At 38.4% G+C, this 20,800-nt stretch overlaps 3 protein-coding genes across 4 annotated transcripts in view; 2 read left to right on the top strand and 1 right to left on the bottom strand.

Moving 5' to 3' along the window:
- LOC112121903 (nephrocystin-3-like) overlaps positions 1-2,066 on the top strand; it is a 47,497-nt gene extending 45,431 nt beyond the window's left edge. The window contains exons 27-28 of the mRNA XM_029914273.1: positions 386-501; positions 1,093-2,066. Of these exons, the coding sequence (XP_029770133.1) occupies positions 386-501; positions 1,093-1,273 (297 nt within the window). The 3' untranslated portion in view covers positions 1,274-2,066. The remainder of the gene's footprint in view (positions 1-385; positions 502-1,092) is intronic.
- A 2,830-nt stretch (positions 2,067-4,896) lies between these two features.
- LOC112102151 (ubiquitin-like modifier-activating enzyme 5) lies at positions 4,897-19,142 on the bottom strand. Of its 2 annotated transcripts, XM_024193264.2 has the most exons (12): positions 18,911-19,142; positions 16,471-16,516; positions 16,289-16,378; positions 12,755-12,864; positions 12,190-12,276; positions 11,311-11,395; positions 10,317-10,421; positions 9,971-10,098; positions 8,075-8,210; positions 7,253-7,328; positions 6,364-6,470; positions 4,897-5,626 (listed from the first exon to the last, which is right to left on the bottom strand). In XM_024193264.2, the coding sequence occupies exons 1-12, from the start codon at positions 19,054-19,056 to the stop codon at positions 5,540-5,542; spliced, it is 1,203 nt and encodes a 400-aa protein (XP_024049032.2). In that variant the 5' UTR covers positions 19,057-19,142; the 3' UTR covers positions 4,897-5,539. The 2 variants fall into 2 exon arrangements, with proteins under 2 accessions (XP_024049032.2, XP_024049033.2); XM_024193265.2 differs by lacking the exons at positions 16,471-16,516; positions 18,911-19,142 and having other exon boundaries at positions 16,294-16,379.
- Positions 19,143-20,560: 1,418 nt separating this feature from the next.
- The window catches only part of LOC112102150 (acyl-CoA dehydrogenase family member 11), a 55,231-nt gene continuing 54,991 nt past the window's right edge, over positions 20,561-20,800 (top strand). The window contains exon 1 of the mRNA XM_024193262.2: positions 20,561-20,731. Coding sequence (XP_024049030.2) covers positions 20,595-20,731 — 137 coding nt within the window. The 5' untranslated portion in view covers positions 20,561-20,594. The remainder of the gene's footprint in view (positions 20,732-20,800) is intronic.

The raw sequence follows: 20,800 nt of genomic DNA, 5'->3' as shown, positions 1-20,800 counted from the left end.
TATATCATATATTGTTCTGTTATGTTGCTTGGGATCTGTAAACCTGGCTTTCAATAAGAGGTTACAGCTGATTCGCTAAACCCAGGATTGTGTTTGGTAGTTTATAACCTATTCATTTAGGATGAGACTTTCGAAGCCACCTAAGGAACTCTGACCCCAATTATCATAAAATTAATGGGAAATGGGTGTCCAAATCTTTTAGGTTGCTTTAAGTGTCTCACTCTTATGTAAACAGCAGTTCTTTTAAAAACAAAACACTGTTTTGGTTTAGCAAAGAAATTTAAGTCTAGGATGTGCCTATACAGTTTGTAGAAACCAAATAGTATGTGTAATACCCATTTAAACAACTGGTTTTCATCTTGTTTTCCTTCTCCCACCCAAAAAGAAAAAGCACATTGAAGCTTTACCTCTGTATGAATGTGCATTAAAGATTTATGAAGACAGCTTTGGTCATATGCATCCTCGTGTGGGAGAAACACTAAAAAATTTAGCTGTGTTGAGGTAAGGACAGATATTTTCTCCCATCATCTAAGATAGGGAACTGCTTCCATTAAAAAATTAACAAATGTGAATAATTATATCAATAGAAAATGCTTTATTAGGCAATTTGGGGGCTAAAATGTAGACAGTGTTGGTAAGTGCGTTAATTATAGTAGGGTGACAGTCTGAAATGATGCAGACTAGAACCTTGAGGTACATATGCACCTCTTTCCTTTGACAACAAACATGGAGGGACTTGGATCCAGGTCTTGTCCTATCACAATCACAACTTATTCCTCCACTATGCAATACAGTTACACTTAACACAGTGAATGCAGCTGGAGTCCATGCTGATAATTCCTAGTGGCTAGTACCAGCTCCAGCAGGGCAGAGTTAAGATTGTATGGTCCTTTACCTTACCTCTGTATTTCCTTGTTTTCAGAAATTTTTGCTGAACTTAATGTCCTGGAGGGGCACAAGCTAACACCAGGCAATCTTAACTCGGCATTAACAAAGTTTTTTGCTGTTTAATTGTATTTTGTTTTTGCAGACTTCAGTACAGGAGTGAGTTGGTGGGGCGGTTTTGGTAAAATTTTGGTTTCTCTCCCAAAGCTATGAAGGAGGAGATTTCGAGAAGGCTGCCGAGCTGTACAAGAGAGCCATGGAAATCAAAGAAGCAGAGACTTTGTTGATAGGAGGAAAAGCAGCTTCCCGACCCTCATCAAGTGGAGACACTTTCAGTTTAAGAAGTACATTATCTCCAAATGTTTTTCTAGACCATGGACAAAGGTGATGCAAACTGGCACAAAAACAAATGCTAGTGAAGAATGCTTGATGGTTAAGTACTTAAAAAAAATCTGAGCATGTTCAGAGATTTAAAAAAATGATTTTAGGAGACAAAATGTTTGTGATGAATGAAAATATGAACAAAATTTTACATTTTAGTTTAAAATATTTGCGTTCATGCTAACTTTTTTGTGGACCATGTGGTACAGAGTTACTTCTGTGTTACACACAGGCATTTAGTGAAAGACTGCTGAGTGTGTTCTGTTAGTTACTTGTTCAGACTGTAGCTGTAATGCCAGAAAACATTGGTTTTGTTTTTCTCTATACCTCTGTGAGCTACAGGTTGTTATTCCACATCAGTTCCTTCAGTGTCCACACTGTTATGGTGGTTGTGGAATTTTGTTATTTTACCTTTCCGTCTTTTCCGGAGCAGTTTGTTATTCAGGGACACAGTAATTTTGAGAACCATATATTGTGTTTCCACCCAAAGAAGGAAAGTACCCCCAAACTTCACCTGTCCATGTTTTGGCTTTAAAGAAATTTGTACAAAGGAAACTGGGTTCTTAGTAAGACACGCTTTTGAGTTTTTAGACAAGCCCTCTGTCAACAACCATGATCTATGTGGTCAGTTCGTACATGACAAGCCTGGGTGTAAATCTACAGCCCACCAGCCTTCACAATAACTGGCCATTGGGACCCTGATACACACAAATTTCTATAGTGTGCTTTGATTTAAACCAGTGGTTCCCAAACTGGGGTTCGTGAACCCCTGGGGGTTCGCAAAATGTTACAGGGGGTTCTCAGGAAAAAATTCCCTAATGGCGAACAGAGCTGTCCCTAGGGACCCCAGGCACCATGGGGCCAGCAGCCCAGAGCCCCTGGACTTCCAAGAGCTAAGCAGATCAAAGCAAGCCTATCTATCACACTGAGGAGATTTAAACTTCAAGACTCCTTATAAGAAATGGAAAGGGAGGTGGATATTTTTTGCTGTTTTTAAAATTAAATAGGCAGCTAGTATTGTTTTTAAAATTATTATGAACAACAAGTTTAAGCTTTGTTGTAATGTGCGTTGTTTGCCTGGACTGCTCAAGACCTGAATGCTTGTGTAGGAGGAACTCTTTAAATTGGCTTCTTAAATACCTTCATGCTTGTTTCACATCTGATACTCCTTGATGAAACATAGGAGCCTTGTCTTATAACAGGCTTATTCAAAGTGATACAAGCTACGAAAGTGCAATCTTGGAAAAGTGTTGCCGTTTTCATAATGTAATAAAAATACTGTAATGATAAATAATAATTAATAATAAATAGTGTGTAATAAGCATGTCATAAAAACAAATGTTATATTTCCCAGATCACTGCTTTTATAATTTATACTCAGGTAAAGGAGAAAATCCCGGGAAATATCCATTTTTAGGAGGGGGTTCGCGAGACTTGACATTTTTGTGAAAGGGGTTCACAGGTTGTTAAAGTTTGGGAACCATTGATTTAAACTCTGTTTCAAAACAGACTGAAGTGCACTATAGAACTTTAAGTGCATGGTAGGAAGGTCCCCATGGCCTGTGAGTGTGCAGCATGCTAATACACTGTAGATTTACACCCCAGCTTGTCATGCATGAACTGATGATGTAGACAAGCTCTGACTAATATTTTTGTCCTCTCTAGCTAAAGCTTTTTAATTGGTGTCGGTTATATCCACTTATTTTTAGTAGGAATATGCTTTTTCAATGAGTAACCCGAGAGAAAAATATTATGAATTAATTGGGGACTGGCACACACCTCTCAGTTTTAGTAGAGAAAAACTGCTCATTAAACTCCAGTATACAAGCATACTTGTATTAACCAGGAGAAAGAACAGAATAGCATCAGTGAATAGCAGTAAACTGATTTTTATTAAACTTACAATGGAGTATTTCTCCCAGTTGGTTACAATAATCAATTAAGTCTGTTTGTTTACAAACAAATTCACTAATTTAAAAATGACGTGCTCCTTTTCATACTTTAGAGTTCAGTGTCAGATCTATGAGGAAACTTCATTCATGAACTAATCCATTTACTCAGCTAGTGTTAAAGTGCTGAGGCTGTTTATCTCAAAGGGATACTATTTATCTTTTCCTTTTCCCCCCTTTTACGGTAAGCAATTAAGTCAATTCCGCACCCTCCCCCCATTCAGCACTTTTTCTGAATAGAAAAAGAAATAAAATAAGAATGTAACTTGGGAACGATTAGTTTTATAGTGCTGCAATGAAAAATGTACAATATCAAAACTGACATTGAGCACTAAAACTTAGTTGAAGAAGAAACTTCTAACAGACTATACAAACGATATGAGGTTCATGCAGCATAGAAGAAGCTGTTTTTATTTAGACAAAAATTGTAATCTTCTAAATTTCAAACAGATGGATGTTTGACTTCTTTGTATTGGTGTCCAAAACAAGTATAATAGCTCTCTTGCTACTCCTTCTGTAGAAAACATATCCCACCAAGTCCTGTTTGTACATGAAATTGAAGCGTTTGTATATTTGGTATAAGCCAAATTCTATGTAACTTAATGATCACAGTAGAACTCCACATCAAAACCATTAGTGTCTTCCAGTGTTATCAGCAGAGATTTAATAGAACAGATCCATAGCAAGGTCTCATTATTAAGATTCACTGTTAAAAATTTAAGTTGATAGTATATTGCAGCTTACAACATAAATGAACAAAGTTAGCAAAAATATACAGCATTGAAGTGTATTTGTTCACTGAGTTGCAAAAAATCAGACATTTCCACTAGATTTCTCACTCAGAGAAATACCATGGTTCTTTTTAGACTTCTAAATTCCAATATGCTTTAATTGCAAAGGTGAAAAACATTATCAGCCACAGGACTCGTTTTTGTTGGGTTTTTTTAAATTCGTTTTAAACACTGGTACGCAATCTTCTGCAAAGTTAGGTCTCGACTCCACCACCTCACTTTACAATTTGGAATGGCAAGTGTAAAAGTTGCTTTGCTAACTATAGTCAGAAGTGAAGAACTATTTTGTATACCCGAACAACATCTCTCCAATAATTTTATATATGTATTCTATTTTTGTAAAACTGTACATAGGATAAAATTGTAAATAGTTGCCTTTTTATAAAGCTGTCAGCCATGTAAAGTAGTAGCTAAATCAGTGGTTCTCAAACTTTTGTACTGATGACCCCTTTCACATAGCAAGCCTCTGAGTGCGACCCCCCCTTATAAATTAAAAACACTTTTAAAATATATTTAAAACCATTATAAATGCTGGAGGCAAAGCAGGGTTTGGGGTGGAGGCCGACAGCCCCCATGTAATAATCTCGAGAACCCCTGAGCTAAATGCTAGCCAAATAATTCTAAATGGATTTTAGAAATATAACTCGCTTTTAAAAGTAAACACAGAATGGTTTTTAGGTGTGTTTGAAGTTTCCTGTACAGTTAATTTTTTTCAGTGATAAGTCATAAACATTTTTAATATGTAAACACATGGCGGTCAGCTGCAGTGATGACATGCTAGGAGCTATTTTGGTCAACTCAGTCATTGACCCAGTAACAAAGAATTCATACCAAAACACTTGTGCCTTACAACTGCACACTCACACCACTATCAAATACAAAGCAATGTATACACAAATACTTCTTTATGAAAGAATAGGGATGTGACACAAACTGACAAATCACTCAACCCTTTAAAATTTTTCTAGTGAAATTTATGGCCTATGAAAAGATTAAAGCCTTCCATTTACCTACAAAACAGGTACAGCCACACTACAAACTTAGACAACATAGCCCATTGAACAGTAGCCGGCTGGATGCTTACAACTACCACAAATCTGGTTTGCATTTGAAGCGGTAACGTACATGTTAAAGACTCCATTATCAATCCCCTGAACCACTCTATCCAGACAAGGTTACTCCACCTTTAATTTCCCCCATTTTGCCAACATGTGGAATATCATTCCATATCATGTGCTATGCTTACCTTTTTTGTGTCAGTTTGTCTATTATCTTTAATTTTTCCCTAGAGATTTGGACCCTACCATGATGAGAAATGAAAACTTACAGTAGTACAACTTTGTATTTTAAAGCAGTATATAGATAGACAGCAGAATACAGTTATGAGATGCCATCTCCAAGTTTTTATAGTTCTGTTTTACCAAAAGTTCAAGTTTTAAGACTGGAATTTCTTACAGGACCTTATTTCTTGTGATATTTCTTGATTCAGCTCTAGTGGAAGATCCCGAATGTTAAATTCAATATTCCATTTGCCTACATGTTCTTCATCTTGGCCATGAGTTCTTCTAGGCTTTCCTCAGACTCTGCCACTGTTGTTTCCCCAGCTACAACATTCTCTTCCTATTGGCAAAAGGGGGGGAAATATTTAGTTCCTTTGCTCTGAATAAAACAGGATATAACGGACCCAAGGAGTTCAGAATACAGAGTTCTTGCAAGATCAGGCCCAAACATTACAACATAAGCTATTCCATAGCCATTTTTATATGTCTGACACAAAATCCATTGGTAAACTCCATTCTGATTAGGATTTAAGAAAATGATTTTTTGATGCATAAGTATGGAAGTTAAATTTCCCAGAGACTGAGCTTCAGTTTTATGGTAATTTGACTGCATCTTTCTTTTAAAGGATAAAAGTAATTTGTAAAAATGGTTTTGACTGTCTAAACAACTGGGGAGTTCCTCAGTGTGCTTAAACCTCAACACAAATAGAGAAACAAATTCATTAATTCCTGTTGCCCTCAGAACTAGCTTCAAGATAATAAATTGTTTAAAATATATTGTAAAGACTCAAGCAATAATAATTTGATTGTAAGATATACTCAGATTGAATGTACAGGCGTGCAATTATTTTACTAGAATTGTTAAAGATGGGGTTTTACCATGGACAAATGGTAATAAGTTGATAACTATCATGTATTTTCCTCAGTTTATGTAATAACTGAATGCTTTAGTACATTCCAAAGGATACAGCAGACAACTGCTTTACAGTGTTTTCCTCTATGACTAGTTTCACATAATATAGAACCTTCTAATACTGTCATTAAATAAATCTATAAAAAAGGGTGAATTAACATTACCTTGTTTGGTATGGTATATGCTACTGTAATTCCCTTTGGAAGATCAGGAAGTGGACCAGAAGCAGCCTTCAGTTCCTCTTCTGAAACCTCTGATACCAGCTCAATACCTAAGTGTCAAAATGTCAACTAATTATTTAAATAAAAAACTAATCAGAGGATCAAAGTTATTACCATTAGATGAAAACTGCAGCAACCAGAGCTTATTAAAATAAAAAGAGTACTTTAACAGTACATCCAGTAAGAGACCTTTTAAGTCAGATTCCCTACAACATATTTTAAATAGCTCCAGGGATGGGCCTTTCAACTCCCCTATGGGTACTCTTTCATAGTCTAAGTCATTCATTCATTTTTTTTCCTGATAGTAAGCTTATATTTTCATTTTATTAAAAATACAATATTCAGAGAGTAACCATTTCAAGAGTATATGAATTTAATTTTTTTGACAAGTGTGCTGACAGTTTCAGCCCAGCAATTTTCTCAGTTGTTAATGCCCTTACAGGGAATTTTTATATATATATATATTTTAACCCCTTATGTTACAGAAACCTGATTATAATGAATATTCGTTGACAAGATATTTAAATGGACATGCGGATAAACTTAGACCCAAACTTGAGTTTTGTATAAAAGTTCCTATAAAATCTAATGAATAGATATTTTCACAAGATTAAAGAAATAAAATGAAAATATTTTATTTAAACATACTTCTGTAGTGTTGAGATTAAATTTTAACCTGTTCAATGTATGAGAACCAAAACATGAAATTGTTTTAGATTTGTCAGATTTATTAGAATTGAAAAAATGTGAGTAACCGATAGTGTTTAATAAAGATTAGTTAAATTCCCTAATTTGTTGGCGGTGTCCATTCAAGTTTGAGGTGATTGCTTACCCCAGTCATTGTCTTCATGAACTATTTCTTCTTCATGTTCAACTACTACTTGTTTTGGTTGTGCAGCCTTTTTTTCCTGAAGAGACAACATGAAAAAATAAAACACAAACATGAATTTGTGATTATTTTTGTTGCAATATTGAGGAGAGTTAAGACAGTCTAAATATTTATGAGAGTTTGTTTATAGCTTTTTAGGAAACATTTAAGGGTGACCTGCAAAGGATTAAAAAAGGGCATGCTCCTTTACTATGTATAAAGAAGGCCTGAAAGGATTTCTTCCCCCAATTCAACATCAATGACTAATGAAAATTTTGGGGAAAATAAGTTTTTGAATATTCAACACTCACACTCTTTAATTAAGAGGTTAAGAGAGCCCAAAATATACATCATCGTTAAACCTTCCACAAATCTTAGAGCAAAAGCAGAGAAGAGCAAAAGGTAACACTCTTGACATAATATAAAAAATAATAATTAAAAAAACAGTTCAAATCTTCTTTATTCATCAGAAAGCAAAGCATAATTTCTTAAAGAAATCCATTAAATGTCATCTTTACACACTGTTAAGCACATATGTAAGAGGTTGCAGGATTGGGGCCTAAGTGACAAATATTTTATTAGGGTTTTTTTTTTTTCAAAGCGATAAGTTTCATAAGTTACTCTGCTTACCTTTTACTTTAAGATGACCTACAAATACTTCTGAAAATATTTCAAATAATCTAACTTTAAAGTTTGTGGAAACAGCCTGTCAACACTGCTTCAATTCAGAATGATCTGCTTTATTTACCACAGACCTTCAGCATGCATTAACTGATGGATTTTTACCTTGTATTCTTCCTGCTGTTTCCTGCAATTTTTGTCATTGCAGTGTGGGTTTGGTTTCATGGCCATAGTTGGAAAGAAATCCTGCATCGCATTGTAACCAAGATAGTAACTCACAGTACCAAAATTTAATAAAAACCTGGAAAAACAGAATGAGAACTGCAGTGAAATGAAAGTATTTTCTTGTTCGCAGATTCAGGGTGAGTTGCCTAAATGCTTTTTCCAGATGTTATATTTTGTACCCCTCAGTCGTGATACTGTATTGTTACCCTAAATTACTCGCATTTGGTTTTAAATTACCTATACCCACTTCAGAAATTATGTAGTAGATCCTCACTTGGTGTAAATCAGCATAGCTTTATCAGATAATGGCGCTATCCTGAATTATACCGCACGAGAATTTGGCCCTATGTTTGTATAGGTATAAACATGAGAGATGGCTCACGGATGAAATTTGATACTTGATTGCAAACCCAGGAAATGGTAAGTTTAGAACAGGGATTGGCAACCTTTGGCACGCGGCCCGTCAGGGAAAACCGCTGGTGGGCCGGTTTGTTTACCTGCAGCGTCGGCAGGTTCGGCCGATCGCAGCTCCCACTGGCCGCGGTTTGCCGTTCCAAGCCAATGGTGCAACCTTCCGCTCCACCCTACTTGCGTCCAATCCCATTGAGTCAAGGTGGAATTTTCAAAAGCAATTAACATTGGCTTAACTCTCCTCCCACTGAAGAAAAATCTTCAGTGGGGGCAAAATTAGGCCAGGCTGACCTCTTGGAAATCCCACACTAAAAATAGTTTATTTCTTATATTTATTACTAGAGAACCAAATTCTGCCTCTATGTAAATTCACACAACATATACTAAAGTCAATGGAACACCTCTGTAGCTGAAGGCAAAACAACCCTCTGTTTTACTTCACAAGATCTGGATTGTTTTTAATTTGTCATCTGCAGCTAACAGCATCTGGACAATTATCCCCAGAATGAGTTTGTCTAAAATAGGATTTTAGCACACGAACTCAAGAGACAAAAATCCTATTTTCCAGACTTAAAAATAAGGAAAGGGAAACAAATTTATGCACACAGAATTGTTCAAATTTTCTCATGGACATAGTTCTTTGAACAGTTGGAGTTTGTGATATTACTTGTAGAAAATTTTACTATACAGTAAAAATATTTATTGCTGTTTTGTATCACTGAACAGAAACTGTGCAGGACTAACTCTCTTCCCATGCTTTGTGCAAAGGAAACAAAGAAGTTATTCTGCGACTTTGACATTCTTCAAGACTTCGTAATTCAAGATGAATTAAAAAAAAAAATATATCGCGAAAGAGCACTTGAAACAATCTGTAGAAAATGGTAGCTCCAAAACAAAAAGTTCAGTGACTCAGGATACGTCTACACTGGGGGAAAAAACAAGCCTGTGGCAGCAAGTCTCAGAGCCTGAGTTAACTAACTCGGGCTCACACTAAAGAGCTAAAAAATAGCAGTGTAGACTTTTCTGCTTAGGCTGGAGCCTGGGCTCTGAGCCCCTCCCCCCACCACCAGGTTTCAGAGCATGGATTCCGGCCCAAGCGGGAACATCTATATTGCTATTTTTAGCCCCACAGTACCCGAGTCAGTTGACCCAGGCTCTAAGACTTGCTGCCATAGGGTTTTGTTTTGCAGTGTAGATGTACCCTCCTATCACATATCTTGGTATCAACTCCTTTAAGCAAATGCCTTTGTACATGAGTGTGTATGAAAGAGAGGCAGATCTGTCACTGGGAAAGAAAGATCACCAATCTCATAAGCTTATAAAGTCCTGAAGACGTGAAGCTCTAATGCTCAGAAAGAAGCCTGTTGTATTCTTTATAACAAGATATTGGAAGTTTAGTCACAGAAGTTCATTCAAATAACTTACTTCAGAACATTTTGTACAAGAATCCCTGCAACTACTCCCATAGTGGTAGGAAGGCTGGCTGCACAAACTCCCTCTCGCTTTAATGTTTTTTCATCAATATTGGCAGCAACTACAAGTGGGGGAGCACACTGGGAGGAGAAAAAAAGAAATCTTATTAAAAAAAATGAATAAAAACCTCAGACCACACAAAGGCAATAACCAGAATTACTCTGAACTAAAACAAGCTGTGGCTATATCACCTTGAAATACCAGTTTCACATCACACATCCTGTTTTAAAAAGCACAAACTAGAAATACAGTGAATCCCAGATTTCAGAAAAGGACACTTTAGCCAAAGATTGCATACCGCAAAACAAGCAGATTCACCAGGTATGATAAGTTGTATATGTCCTGAGACTGCATTTTCACTCACTCCAGATTCCATCCATGTTTGTCCAAGCTCATTGCAGGCCTTGAAAGCACAAACATACCCAAGAGTTACAATAAATTAACACTGTAGAAGTTTGTTGCAAAAGGTTATTAGAAATCATGCATTACACTGATGAATCCGTGACTTTTACCCCTTAAAGCCAGAAGACAAAAGAACTGTCAGATTAAAAGAGGTATTACTATAAACTATTTCTGTGCCTTTTTTTAGTAACTCTGACAATAATAAAAATCAAAGGCCAATTATGGTTATTGGATTCAGGAGGGCAGATCTCTGCACTTGTCTGGAGCGCCACAGAAATCAATGGGGCTCTGCACATGTACAGGGCCCCAACCCACAGTTGCCAGATCAGGGCCCAGGAGTCTAATATGGTTTATTAGGATTTTCTATTCAATTTCTTTACTGTTTTCTCCCTTTAATTATATTTATTTTACACACATGCACACACAAGCATGGATTTATTATATTTATACAATTATATGTGTCATATATACACATGCTGCTCAAGCTAACAGGTGGATGGCAACAAAAATGTGTGTTTTGGAAAATACACTGCATTTGTTACAACTGTGAAGGAAAATCGCACAGTAAAAACTGCATACTGCCTTAATAATGTACATCAAAATATAACGATTCTTATCAAATTTTCCATAGGATAGTTATACAAAGAAAGTCATTAGTGAATTTAAACAGGGTTTACAAGATGACTCAATACAAATAAAATTTAATAAAAAAAATACACTTTTCCTTTATTAACCCTTACTATCACATGTAATCTGTTTTACATCTACTCTTTATGCTCCAAGAACTGAATAAAATGCTCATTTCCTCCCCACATTTCCTTATTTTCACATATATCAACGGTATTAGCAAACCCACAAGAGTATGCGCAGACCTCAGATGCTGTACTTACAGTGTTAATTGCCATACGAGCTTCAAAGTTGTCCACGCAGCTCAGTACAAGATCAACAGGTTTCCCTTCTTCTAACCCACCATAACTAAAGTAAATACCACAGTTTACATGAGGATGGTTTGCAAAACACATTAAAATTGTAGTCAAGACATTTCATTCTTTTCATTACATAAATTGATGGGAAATATATTCCTATCTAACAAAATAGTATGGATCCTATTTAATACTCTCAGCCTCAAACAATTCAATAAAACCCTGTTTATCCAAAATGTGCAGGGACATCCATAGAATTAAGTAAAAAAGCAGTCCTTAAAAATGGGGTCATCTGAGGAATCATAAGAAATTCAGATAAGAGGATATTTCAGACTAAAGGAAATAACATTGGATATAATTTTCACCTCTTACAAATTTTAAGAAGTGTAGTATAAATTTTTATTTCCCCTAAAGGTTTCTCTTTGCATAACATATCTGCAGTCATTTCAGAACTAATTTGTGAGATATTAATTACATCGTCTTATTTTCAATGGAAATGAGAGTCAAGCTACTCAAACGAAGGGATGTGCCATTTGATGTCTTTTTAAAGAAGTATGACAACATATGGAATCTTCAATTTGGCTGGAAAGCTAAAAATACACTAATATAAACAAGGAACAAATTTAATTTAAAGTGAGACAAAAGTAAATGCTATTTACCAAGATCTACTTGGATAACAGGGCTAGGAAACAAAAAAGTGTCTTTATATACATATATTTTACATAAAATGTGATTGTTTTCCAATTGGAGGCCTAACGTTTAAAAAAATTATGAAGTCAATAGAGTATTTTAGACTTTACCAAGAAAAATCAAAAGAAGTCGTGTGCTTTTCTCAAAACATTTTACCTTATTCTGTCCATGAAATGTTGGAAGTTATCCACTGTTGTGATATTGTAGTTATGTACTTCAAACTGAACATCAGGATTAATATTCCTTGTAAAGAAAATAAAATCAGTCAACAGTGATAATGAATGCAGTAGCAACCTCAGAGAACTCCCTCCCTCATCCAGGTCACAAGCACTGCTGGAATTTTTAGAAACACACTTTAGCTTAGAAAAGGCTAGCTAGTATAGCTATTCTGGCAAACCCTTCTAGCACAGACGCAGCCACTACTGGCAAAAATGTGGTTATGCCAGTTCTCTGAATGAAAAGCTTTACTGGCAAAAATCACTTTTTTTCTGGTCTAACTGCATCTGCACTAAGGCTTTTCCAGTGTAAAAATGTCATTAACCAAAAAACAAAACAAAAAAATCCTACATCTACCCTACATTATACCAGCAAAAATTCTAGTGCAGCTCAGTCCTTGGACTCCATATGAACATGCAACTTTCTTGTGGGTTTTTTTGTAGAGTGAAATATCTGAGTTTGAATTAGCATCCCATGTTAAACATATTTGATACCCACTATATACCTCAAAGTATGCTCCGCTGCCTGCACTTTACTTAGTCCAGCTTGATGAGGTTGGAAGAAGAGCCTGTTCATGTTCGCCAACTCCACCTTGTCATAATCAAACAGTAGCAGCTACAATGAAGATTATAATAATATATATGAATTTTCAATGGGTCTCTGCTGATGAACACCATGTTGGTATTATAAACAGCAAACTGTGACAGGCCCTGATCCTAGAAATACATGTGAGTAGTTCCATCCATTTTACCAAGTCTACTCATGTGCAAACCATTATTGAGGTGTATTGACTGCAGGACTGGGCCCTAAACTACTGGTCACTAAGACCTGAGAACACCAAACTGTTCAGATCAAGTCACCAGGACAATGGTTAACAGAACACATTTATCTAAAACAAGCCGAACATTCAGCAGATTATCCACATCAATAGACACTAACTTTAGTGACTGTTCTTTTGACATTCCTACGTGTGATTATTTCAAGATAATTTCTGATTGTATTTTTGAGTTGCAAATCTAGCGTGTAGATAACAATTACTCATTTTCAATGACTAGCTAATACAGAAGAACATCTGATATGTCAATTCTTATCAGGTCAGTAGACCAAAGAGTCAAGTATCCTGTCTTAGACAGAGGTCATTACCAGCTGCTTCAGAAGAAATCATAGAATCATAGGACTGAAAGGGACCTTGAGAGGTCATTTAGTCCAGTCCCCTGCACTCATGGCAGGACTAAGTATTACTTAGACGAGGAGTTCTTATCCTTTTTCTTTCTGAGGCCCCCCCAACATGCTATAAAAACTCCACAGCCCACCTGTGCCACAATAACTGTTTTTCTGCATATAAAAGCCAGGGCTGGCGTTAAGGAGTAGCAAGCAGGGCAGTTGCCGGGGGCCCCACGTCACGGCACACCGCAAAGCTGAGTTGCTCATGCTTCTGCTTCACCCCCGGGTGGCAGGGTTCAGGGCCCCAAGCTTCACCCCTGTGTGGCAGGGCTTAGACTTTCTACCCTGGGCCCTAGTGAGTCTAACACTGGTCCTGCTTGGCAGACCCCCTGAAACCTGCTCATAGCCCCCTGGGCCCCTGGTTGAGAATCACTGATCTAGACCATCCCTAGCAGGTGTTTGTCTAACCTGCTCTTAAAAATCTCCAATGATAGATTCCACAACCTCCCTAGGCAATTTATTCCAGTGCTTAACTACCCTGACAGTTAGGAAGTTTTTCCTAATGTCCAACCTAACCGCCCTTGCTGCAATTTAAGTCCATTGCTTCTTGTCCTATCCTCAGAGGCTAAGGAGAACAATTTTTCTCCCTCCTCTTTGTAAGAACCTTTTATGTACTTGAAAACTGTTATCATGACCCCTTTCAGTCTTCTCTTCTCCAAACTCAACAAACCCAATTTTTTTCCCCATCTTCCCTCATAGGTCATGTTTTCTAGACCTTTAATCATTTTTGTTGCTCTTCTCTGGATTTTCTCCAATTTGTCCACATCTTTCCTGAAATGTGGCACCAAGAATTGGGCAAAATACTCCAGTTAAGGCCTAATCGGTACGGAGTAGAGCGGAAGAATTACTTCTCATGTAGCTTACAAGACTCCCAATACATCCCAGAATTATACATATATATATATATATATATTTTTTTTTTGCAACAGTGTTACACTATTGACTCATATTTAGCTTGTGACTGCTAAGCAGTCATTTCCCATTTTGTATGTGTGCAACTGATTGTTCCTTCCTAAGTGGAGTACTTTGCACGTGTCCTTACTGAATTTCACCCTATTTACTTCAGACCATTTTTCCAGTTTGTCCAGATCATTCTGATGTTTAATCCTATCCTCCAAAGTACTTGCAACCCCTCCCAGCTTGGTATCGTGCACAGACTTTATAAGTGCACTCTCTCGGCCATTACTGTATCTAAATCACTGATGAAGATACTGAACAGACCCAGACCCAGAAGTGATCCCTGCAGGACCCCACTCAATATGCCCTTCCAGCTTGACTGTGAACAACTACTCTCTGGGAACGGTTTTCCAAACAGTTATGCACCCATTTTACAGTAGCTCCATCTAGGTTCTATTTCCCTAGTTTGTTTATGAAAAGGTAACGTGATACAGTATTAAAGGCCTTACTAAAGTCAAGATATACCCCATCTACCACTTCCCCCCATCCACAAGGCTTGTTAGCCTGTCAAAGAAAGCTATTAGGTTGGTTTGACATGATTTGTTCTTGACAAATCCATGCTGCCTGTTACTTATCACCTCATTATCATCTAGGTGTTTGCAAATTGATTGCTTAAGTATTTGCTCCATTATCTTTCTGCGTACTGAAGTTAAGCGGACTGGCCTGTAATTCCCTGGGTTGTCCTTATTTCCCCTTTTTATAGATTGACACTCTATTTGCCCTTTTCCCGTCCTCTGGAATCTCTCCTGTCTTCCATGACTTTTCGAAGATCATAACTAAGGGTTCAGATATCTCCTCAATCGACTCCTTGAGTATTCTAGCATGTATTTTATCAGGCACAGGTGATTTGAAGACATCTAACTCGATTAAGAAATTTTTAACTTGTTCTTTCTCCATTTTAGTCTCTGATCCTACCTTATTTTCACTGGCATTTACTACATTAGACGTCCAATCGTAACTAATCTTTTTGGTGAACACCAAAACAAAAAAGTAATTTAGCACTTTGGCCATCTGCACATTTTCTGTTATTGTTTTTTCCCTCCTCGTTGAGTAACGGGCCTACCTTGTCCTGGCTCTTCCTTCTAATGTATTTGTAAAATGTTTTCTTGTTACCCTTTATGTCTCTAGCTATTTTATGTAAATGACATAACCTGCTTATTAGGATGAGTTATGATATAACCTCCTCATAAGGTTTCTTCCTAACCCCGAAGAGATAGAAGTTAGTTTTTGCCCTGAAGCATGAATGTTTAGATCCCTTCCTACACTTAAAAAAACCTGTACTATATTAACTCTAGATGTTCTCGTTACCAATATAAATCTAATTTTTCCTGCTGCTAAGCTCTTGGCCTCTATATCTTGTGACAATGAGTTCTATGTATTAACTGTGCATTGTGTGAAAAATTGTGTTCACTTATTTGTTTTAAATTCATTGCCTCTCAATTTAACTTAATGTCCCCATGTTCTTGTTTTTATGAGAAACAGAAGTGCTCAATCTTCCTTCTCTGCATTATGCACCCCCCCCCATCTTTATTAACAGCTTTTCTCCCTCCACTGCCTTCTATGGCTGAACTAAAAGCAATACAGAAGGAACCTGATCCGACAGAGTGTGGAGCACCCAGCTGAGGGTGATTTGCAACATACAGGACTAGGCCCTAGGTAAGGCTAGTCTACTTGAACAGAGAACAAGTTACCTCAGAAGACTCATCACTTTCAATGTTTTTGTCAGTATTACTCTTTTGTTTGCTTCAGCTGACTAACATTGGTGCAGACTCAAACAAGAAATCCATCTTGCCAGTACCTATTATATATATAGGACTAGTTCATCTGTTTACTGGTACATGAAGAAAATGTATATTACCTTACCAATGCCACATCTTGTCAACATTTCAGCAGTCACACTGCCAACTCCACCAACACCTACTACTGCTACCGTAAAGGTACGGATTTTCTGTCAAGAAAAATAAATACAGATTAGTATGTTACAAAGTAGCCTGCATGAGAGGAAGTAAAAACAGTTTTCTAAAACAAATATAATCATACCTCATAATCTTTCACAATTCCCATTCGTTTTAATGCCATCAGGCGGCTAGGAAAAACAAAACAAATAAATAAATAAACCATCCAACATAGTCAAGGAAAGCTCTCTCAAAATCACCGAGATTCAACTTTTTATTGTTGCTCAAATAGTTGTAAGAGTAGAATGACAAAGAACAAGCCCCAGAGGAGCTCAAAATAGAATTAACAGTTACACAGTAAATGCTGTGGAATTCTTGACTACAGAGAAGGGACCCATAAGAGGAGGGATTAGCATCTATAATTTTATTTCTGAAATATTTAGATTTACATTACTTCACTAAGGTATCTAAAAGAAAAAGATTCAGAATATGAATATATTCAGATTTATGATAGTACTCTAAGATACCACTTTTTTTAAAAAGTAAAGTGTAAGCAAACAATTAAAGATGTACTAGAGATTGGAAGACTAAGACTAAAGTAAAATGGTAAATTATTTGAAAATAAACATAATAATGTTGTTAAATTCAAAAGCAAAGAAAATCAGTTAATGGCTTTGAAATCAACACTAATATAAAATGTTGTATTTCTCACCAGATACTATAATCTCTTCCCTGAAATCTAATATTAAGTAGTCGCTAAAGCAGATTACAATAATTAAGTTTCCCACAAGAACAATCTGAGACCCTTAATTTATATTCTTTTCCTTTTATTTCATTTGTTTTCCAATTCTATTTCTAAGGTTTATGCCTTTCCGAAGAAGTGGGTTGTAGCCCACGAAAGCTTATGCTCTAATAAATTTGTTAGTCTCTAAGGTGCCACAAGTACTCCTGTTCGTTTTTACAGATACAGACGAACACAGCTGCTACTCTGAAGCCTTTCAGAAAGTTGAAGTATTAGGCACACTTCAGAATGAAAGCCCCTATGTCACTATATCAGGCAACCAACCTACTACTATCACCATCACATTCTGTAAACAGCAGCTTGGAAAAAAACAACAAACATTTCCTGCTAGCTTCAGTAGAACATGTCTTTAACTCTTCTGCATACTGGGTTTCTAACGAATAAACCGAAGACCACTGTACTCATTGCACTTAAAACTGCTAAGTGGACATGTACCAAGTGAGAATGGAAACCCATCTCTATGCATAGAACCCTAAGGCCCCAATGCTGCAAGCACTTACATGCTTTACTTTATTAGTGTGAATAGTCCCACTGAAACAAATGAAACTATTTACGGTATTATTGTTTGCAGGATCAGGAGGGAGAAAAGGATAGGATACTTGAGTGTGCACACACTTTCAATTATTTTGAGGACTAATGTGACTGCAATAACTGCTTTCCCAATGCCAGGCTAATGCCCTGATAACATCTGATAACTACCTTAAAAACAAAACAAAACAAAAGCTTTCAGGGAGAACAACAGGGAGAACAACCTTTTAACTCCAATACTGGACTATGAGAGAAATTTGGAGGTACTGAGCTATTTTCAGGTTGTGAGGACAACTAGAAGGGAGAGGATTAAACACAATCCTGCTACTGAAACATTTTAAATAGTAATACTTTGCACTAATATGCACTTTTTATAGAGGATAACAGAGTGCTTTACATAAAGTACTGTATCTACTCTATTTTATATTATTATTTTATTGCTGTACAAGTGCAAAGTATTACAATTTGAAGTGTTCCTAAAGGAGGACTATTTTAAACCTATATATTATTATTTAATCCCAGGGCAAAATGAGGCACAGAAAGGTTATGGGACTGATTCTCAGAAGTGCTGAAATCCACAAGTTAGGCACTGTAAATCCTCAGCACCTATGATAATCAGCCTCTAAATGACCCAATGTACAAAAGTAAATTAGTGGAGGGAGGGGGGGAAACAGGGGTCCCAACTCCCATTTCTTCCCCAATATTGTATACTATTTCCTTAGGAGTAACTTCTCCGTAAGTAACTCATAGTAAAATACTCCACTCTTAAAGACAGAAAATACAAAATAGTGTTATAATTCATCACCAAGAGACAGGTAGGGTTTCGGGGGAGAGGGGGATGAAGTGGGGTGGCACATCACACCACTTCCCAGTGAATGGAAACTGGGGCAGATGTCTTAATTTGCTTAACAAATAGCATCTCCTAAACAGGGGTCGGAGTCAGACCTTCCCCTCCCGACACAGTATAGGGAGCCTCCCTCTCCCGTCCCCACAAATCCCCTGTACAACAGCCCCCATATGGCAGCTCTCTCAAGTCTCAATAAAACAGGTGCTGACTCCTGCTCTCTTCCATCTCCTTCATAACAACCCTCCATATGGCAGCCCCCCCCCCCCCCGCTACCCCAAACCCCTACGTGCCAGGCTTGTCCCCACTGTCCCCAGATGGCAGGGCCCGTGGCAGCCCTGCCCCTCCCCATAGGGCAGCTCCCCCCTCCCAAAAGGCAGGTGTCCCCCCAGGGCAGCCCCCCGCCGTCACCTGTAGGGGTTGGAGTCGGTCACCTCCGGGCTCATCCTCTCGATGCGAGCCCGCTGGCCCTGCCCGCCGCCCCGCTCCCTGGCCAGCGCCTCCTCCAGCTCCCGCACGCGGAGCTGCAGCTTCTCCACCAGACTGGCCGAGGCCATGGCAGCGGCTCGCGACGGCCGCACGCTCTGCCCGGCCGCGCAGAGACACGTCCCCACTCCCGGGAGGCTTCCGGCCGGGAGCCCACAAGCAGGGTCCTCCCCGCTGCAACCCAGCCCGCGAGGAGAGTTCCGGGCACAAAAGAGCCCGAGCTGCAGGAGAGAATAGGGTGGGGGTGGCGAGTCTACTGCTGTCTGTGGTGTGTGCACGATGGATTATCATAATAATAACGATCAATAAATAGAAAATAAATGCTAGTCACTGCCCCGGTGAAGTCAGAGCCCAAAACTTTGCATCTGATAATAACAATGTGTAGAGACACTGCCTTAGAGGAACAGAGATACATTGCTCTGTACAGGAGACATACATAAGGCCATTCACGGTATTATAGACGATATATGCACTCCACTGTACAGGAGGCACAGACACTGCTTTTTACTTAGAAGATAGACACCTTATGGGGAATACACGGTTATTATAAACATTTATGCTCCATCTGTGGCATGTTTTGATTCAAAATATCCTGCATTACCAACCCTAAGCATTCAAAAAATCTTGAGTCAAGCCCCTAAAAATCAGGAGCTTAGCTGAAAAATAAAGAGATTTTACAAAATAATATATTTTGGATTCTTTATATTTGTCTTCTGATTTTTGAGACTTTAAGGTTCAATTTTCAATGCTTTCAGACCAACCATGAGGGCTAGAAACTTCCATTTTTAAGTGAAGGCCACAATTCTTATGCAACCACTTGACTCCGGAATTTGAAAGTTTAAGGAAAAACCCAAATATAGCAAGATTTGTGATAAAAATCAGGATAATGTCACAACATAATTTTCATTTAAACATCACACACACAGCAGGCTTAAAAGCTGATGTTTCAACATGGTTTTCACTCACTGTTGTGAGATGGTTGTAGGTTAAACATCACAACATGATTGCTGTGATGCAGCTGTGAGTTAAAAGTCACCTTGTGGTTGTCTGTGATACATTGCAGCCAGGTTGTCAATGTGATTGCACGTGAAATGCTCTGGCCAGAGTTAGGGTTGGAATCTTCTAAACCTGAATGAAAACAAACAAAAAGACCGAAGTGTTCACATTTTATACTAAATCGTCACTTCTCCCCCCCCCAAATCAGCTCTACAGTTGGTCGGAAAACTTGCAAATGTGGCTGTGACAACATTTGGCTGTGACATACACATAGGTGCCAGCACCTGTGTCTGCCTGTCTGTCTGTCAGCCACACTCCTGGCATCTCTGAGAAGTGGTGAAGGAGCTAATTTTGCTCTCACTGCCGCTTGCCGACCTACTCCCTTGCACTGCAGAACTGGCCAGGCCCCTTCACCCTGCATCGCCAAACTTCATGCAACTTACTCGAGCCTTGCCCACGGGGGAGGGTCCTCCCGGCAAGGGGACTGTCTACGCCAATAGCGTACGCCGGGCGAGGGGTGCCGCCTGGCGTAGGTCAGGGGAAGGGGGTGTGGTTACGCTGCTAGCGTACATGCGCTGGCTGGGCTTGGCAGCAGCGCCGAGAGGGGCTGAAGATGGCAGCTGAGCCTGGCACTACCGCGGTGAGGGAGCAGCACAGGTTTGACCAGGGAGCCCTGGAGAAATACCTCTCCCGCCATTTGGCCGGGTTTCCTGTGCAGCCCCCCGAAGCGCTGACAGCCAGGCAGTACAGGTAACCCTGCAGGCGGGGACGGTCTCCCCCCTCCCGTGCTGCGGCTGCCTCTCCCCATTGCTCGCCCAG

Source organism: Terrapene carolina, unplaced genomic scaffold, assembly GCF_002925995.2.
Source record: "Terrapene carolina triunguis isolate 2854851 unplaced genomic scaffold, T_m_triunguis-2.0 Scaffold34029, whole genome shotgun sequence".
NCBI classification, from domain to species: domain Eukaryota; kingdom Metazoa; phylum Chordata; order Testudines; family Emydidae; genus Terrapene; species Terrapene triunguis.
Note: the sequence above shows the minus strand (reverse complement) of the source record. Positions and strands in the feature narration are given on the sequence as shown.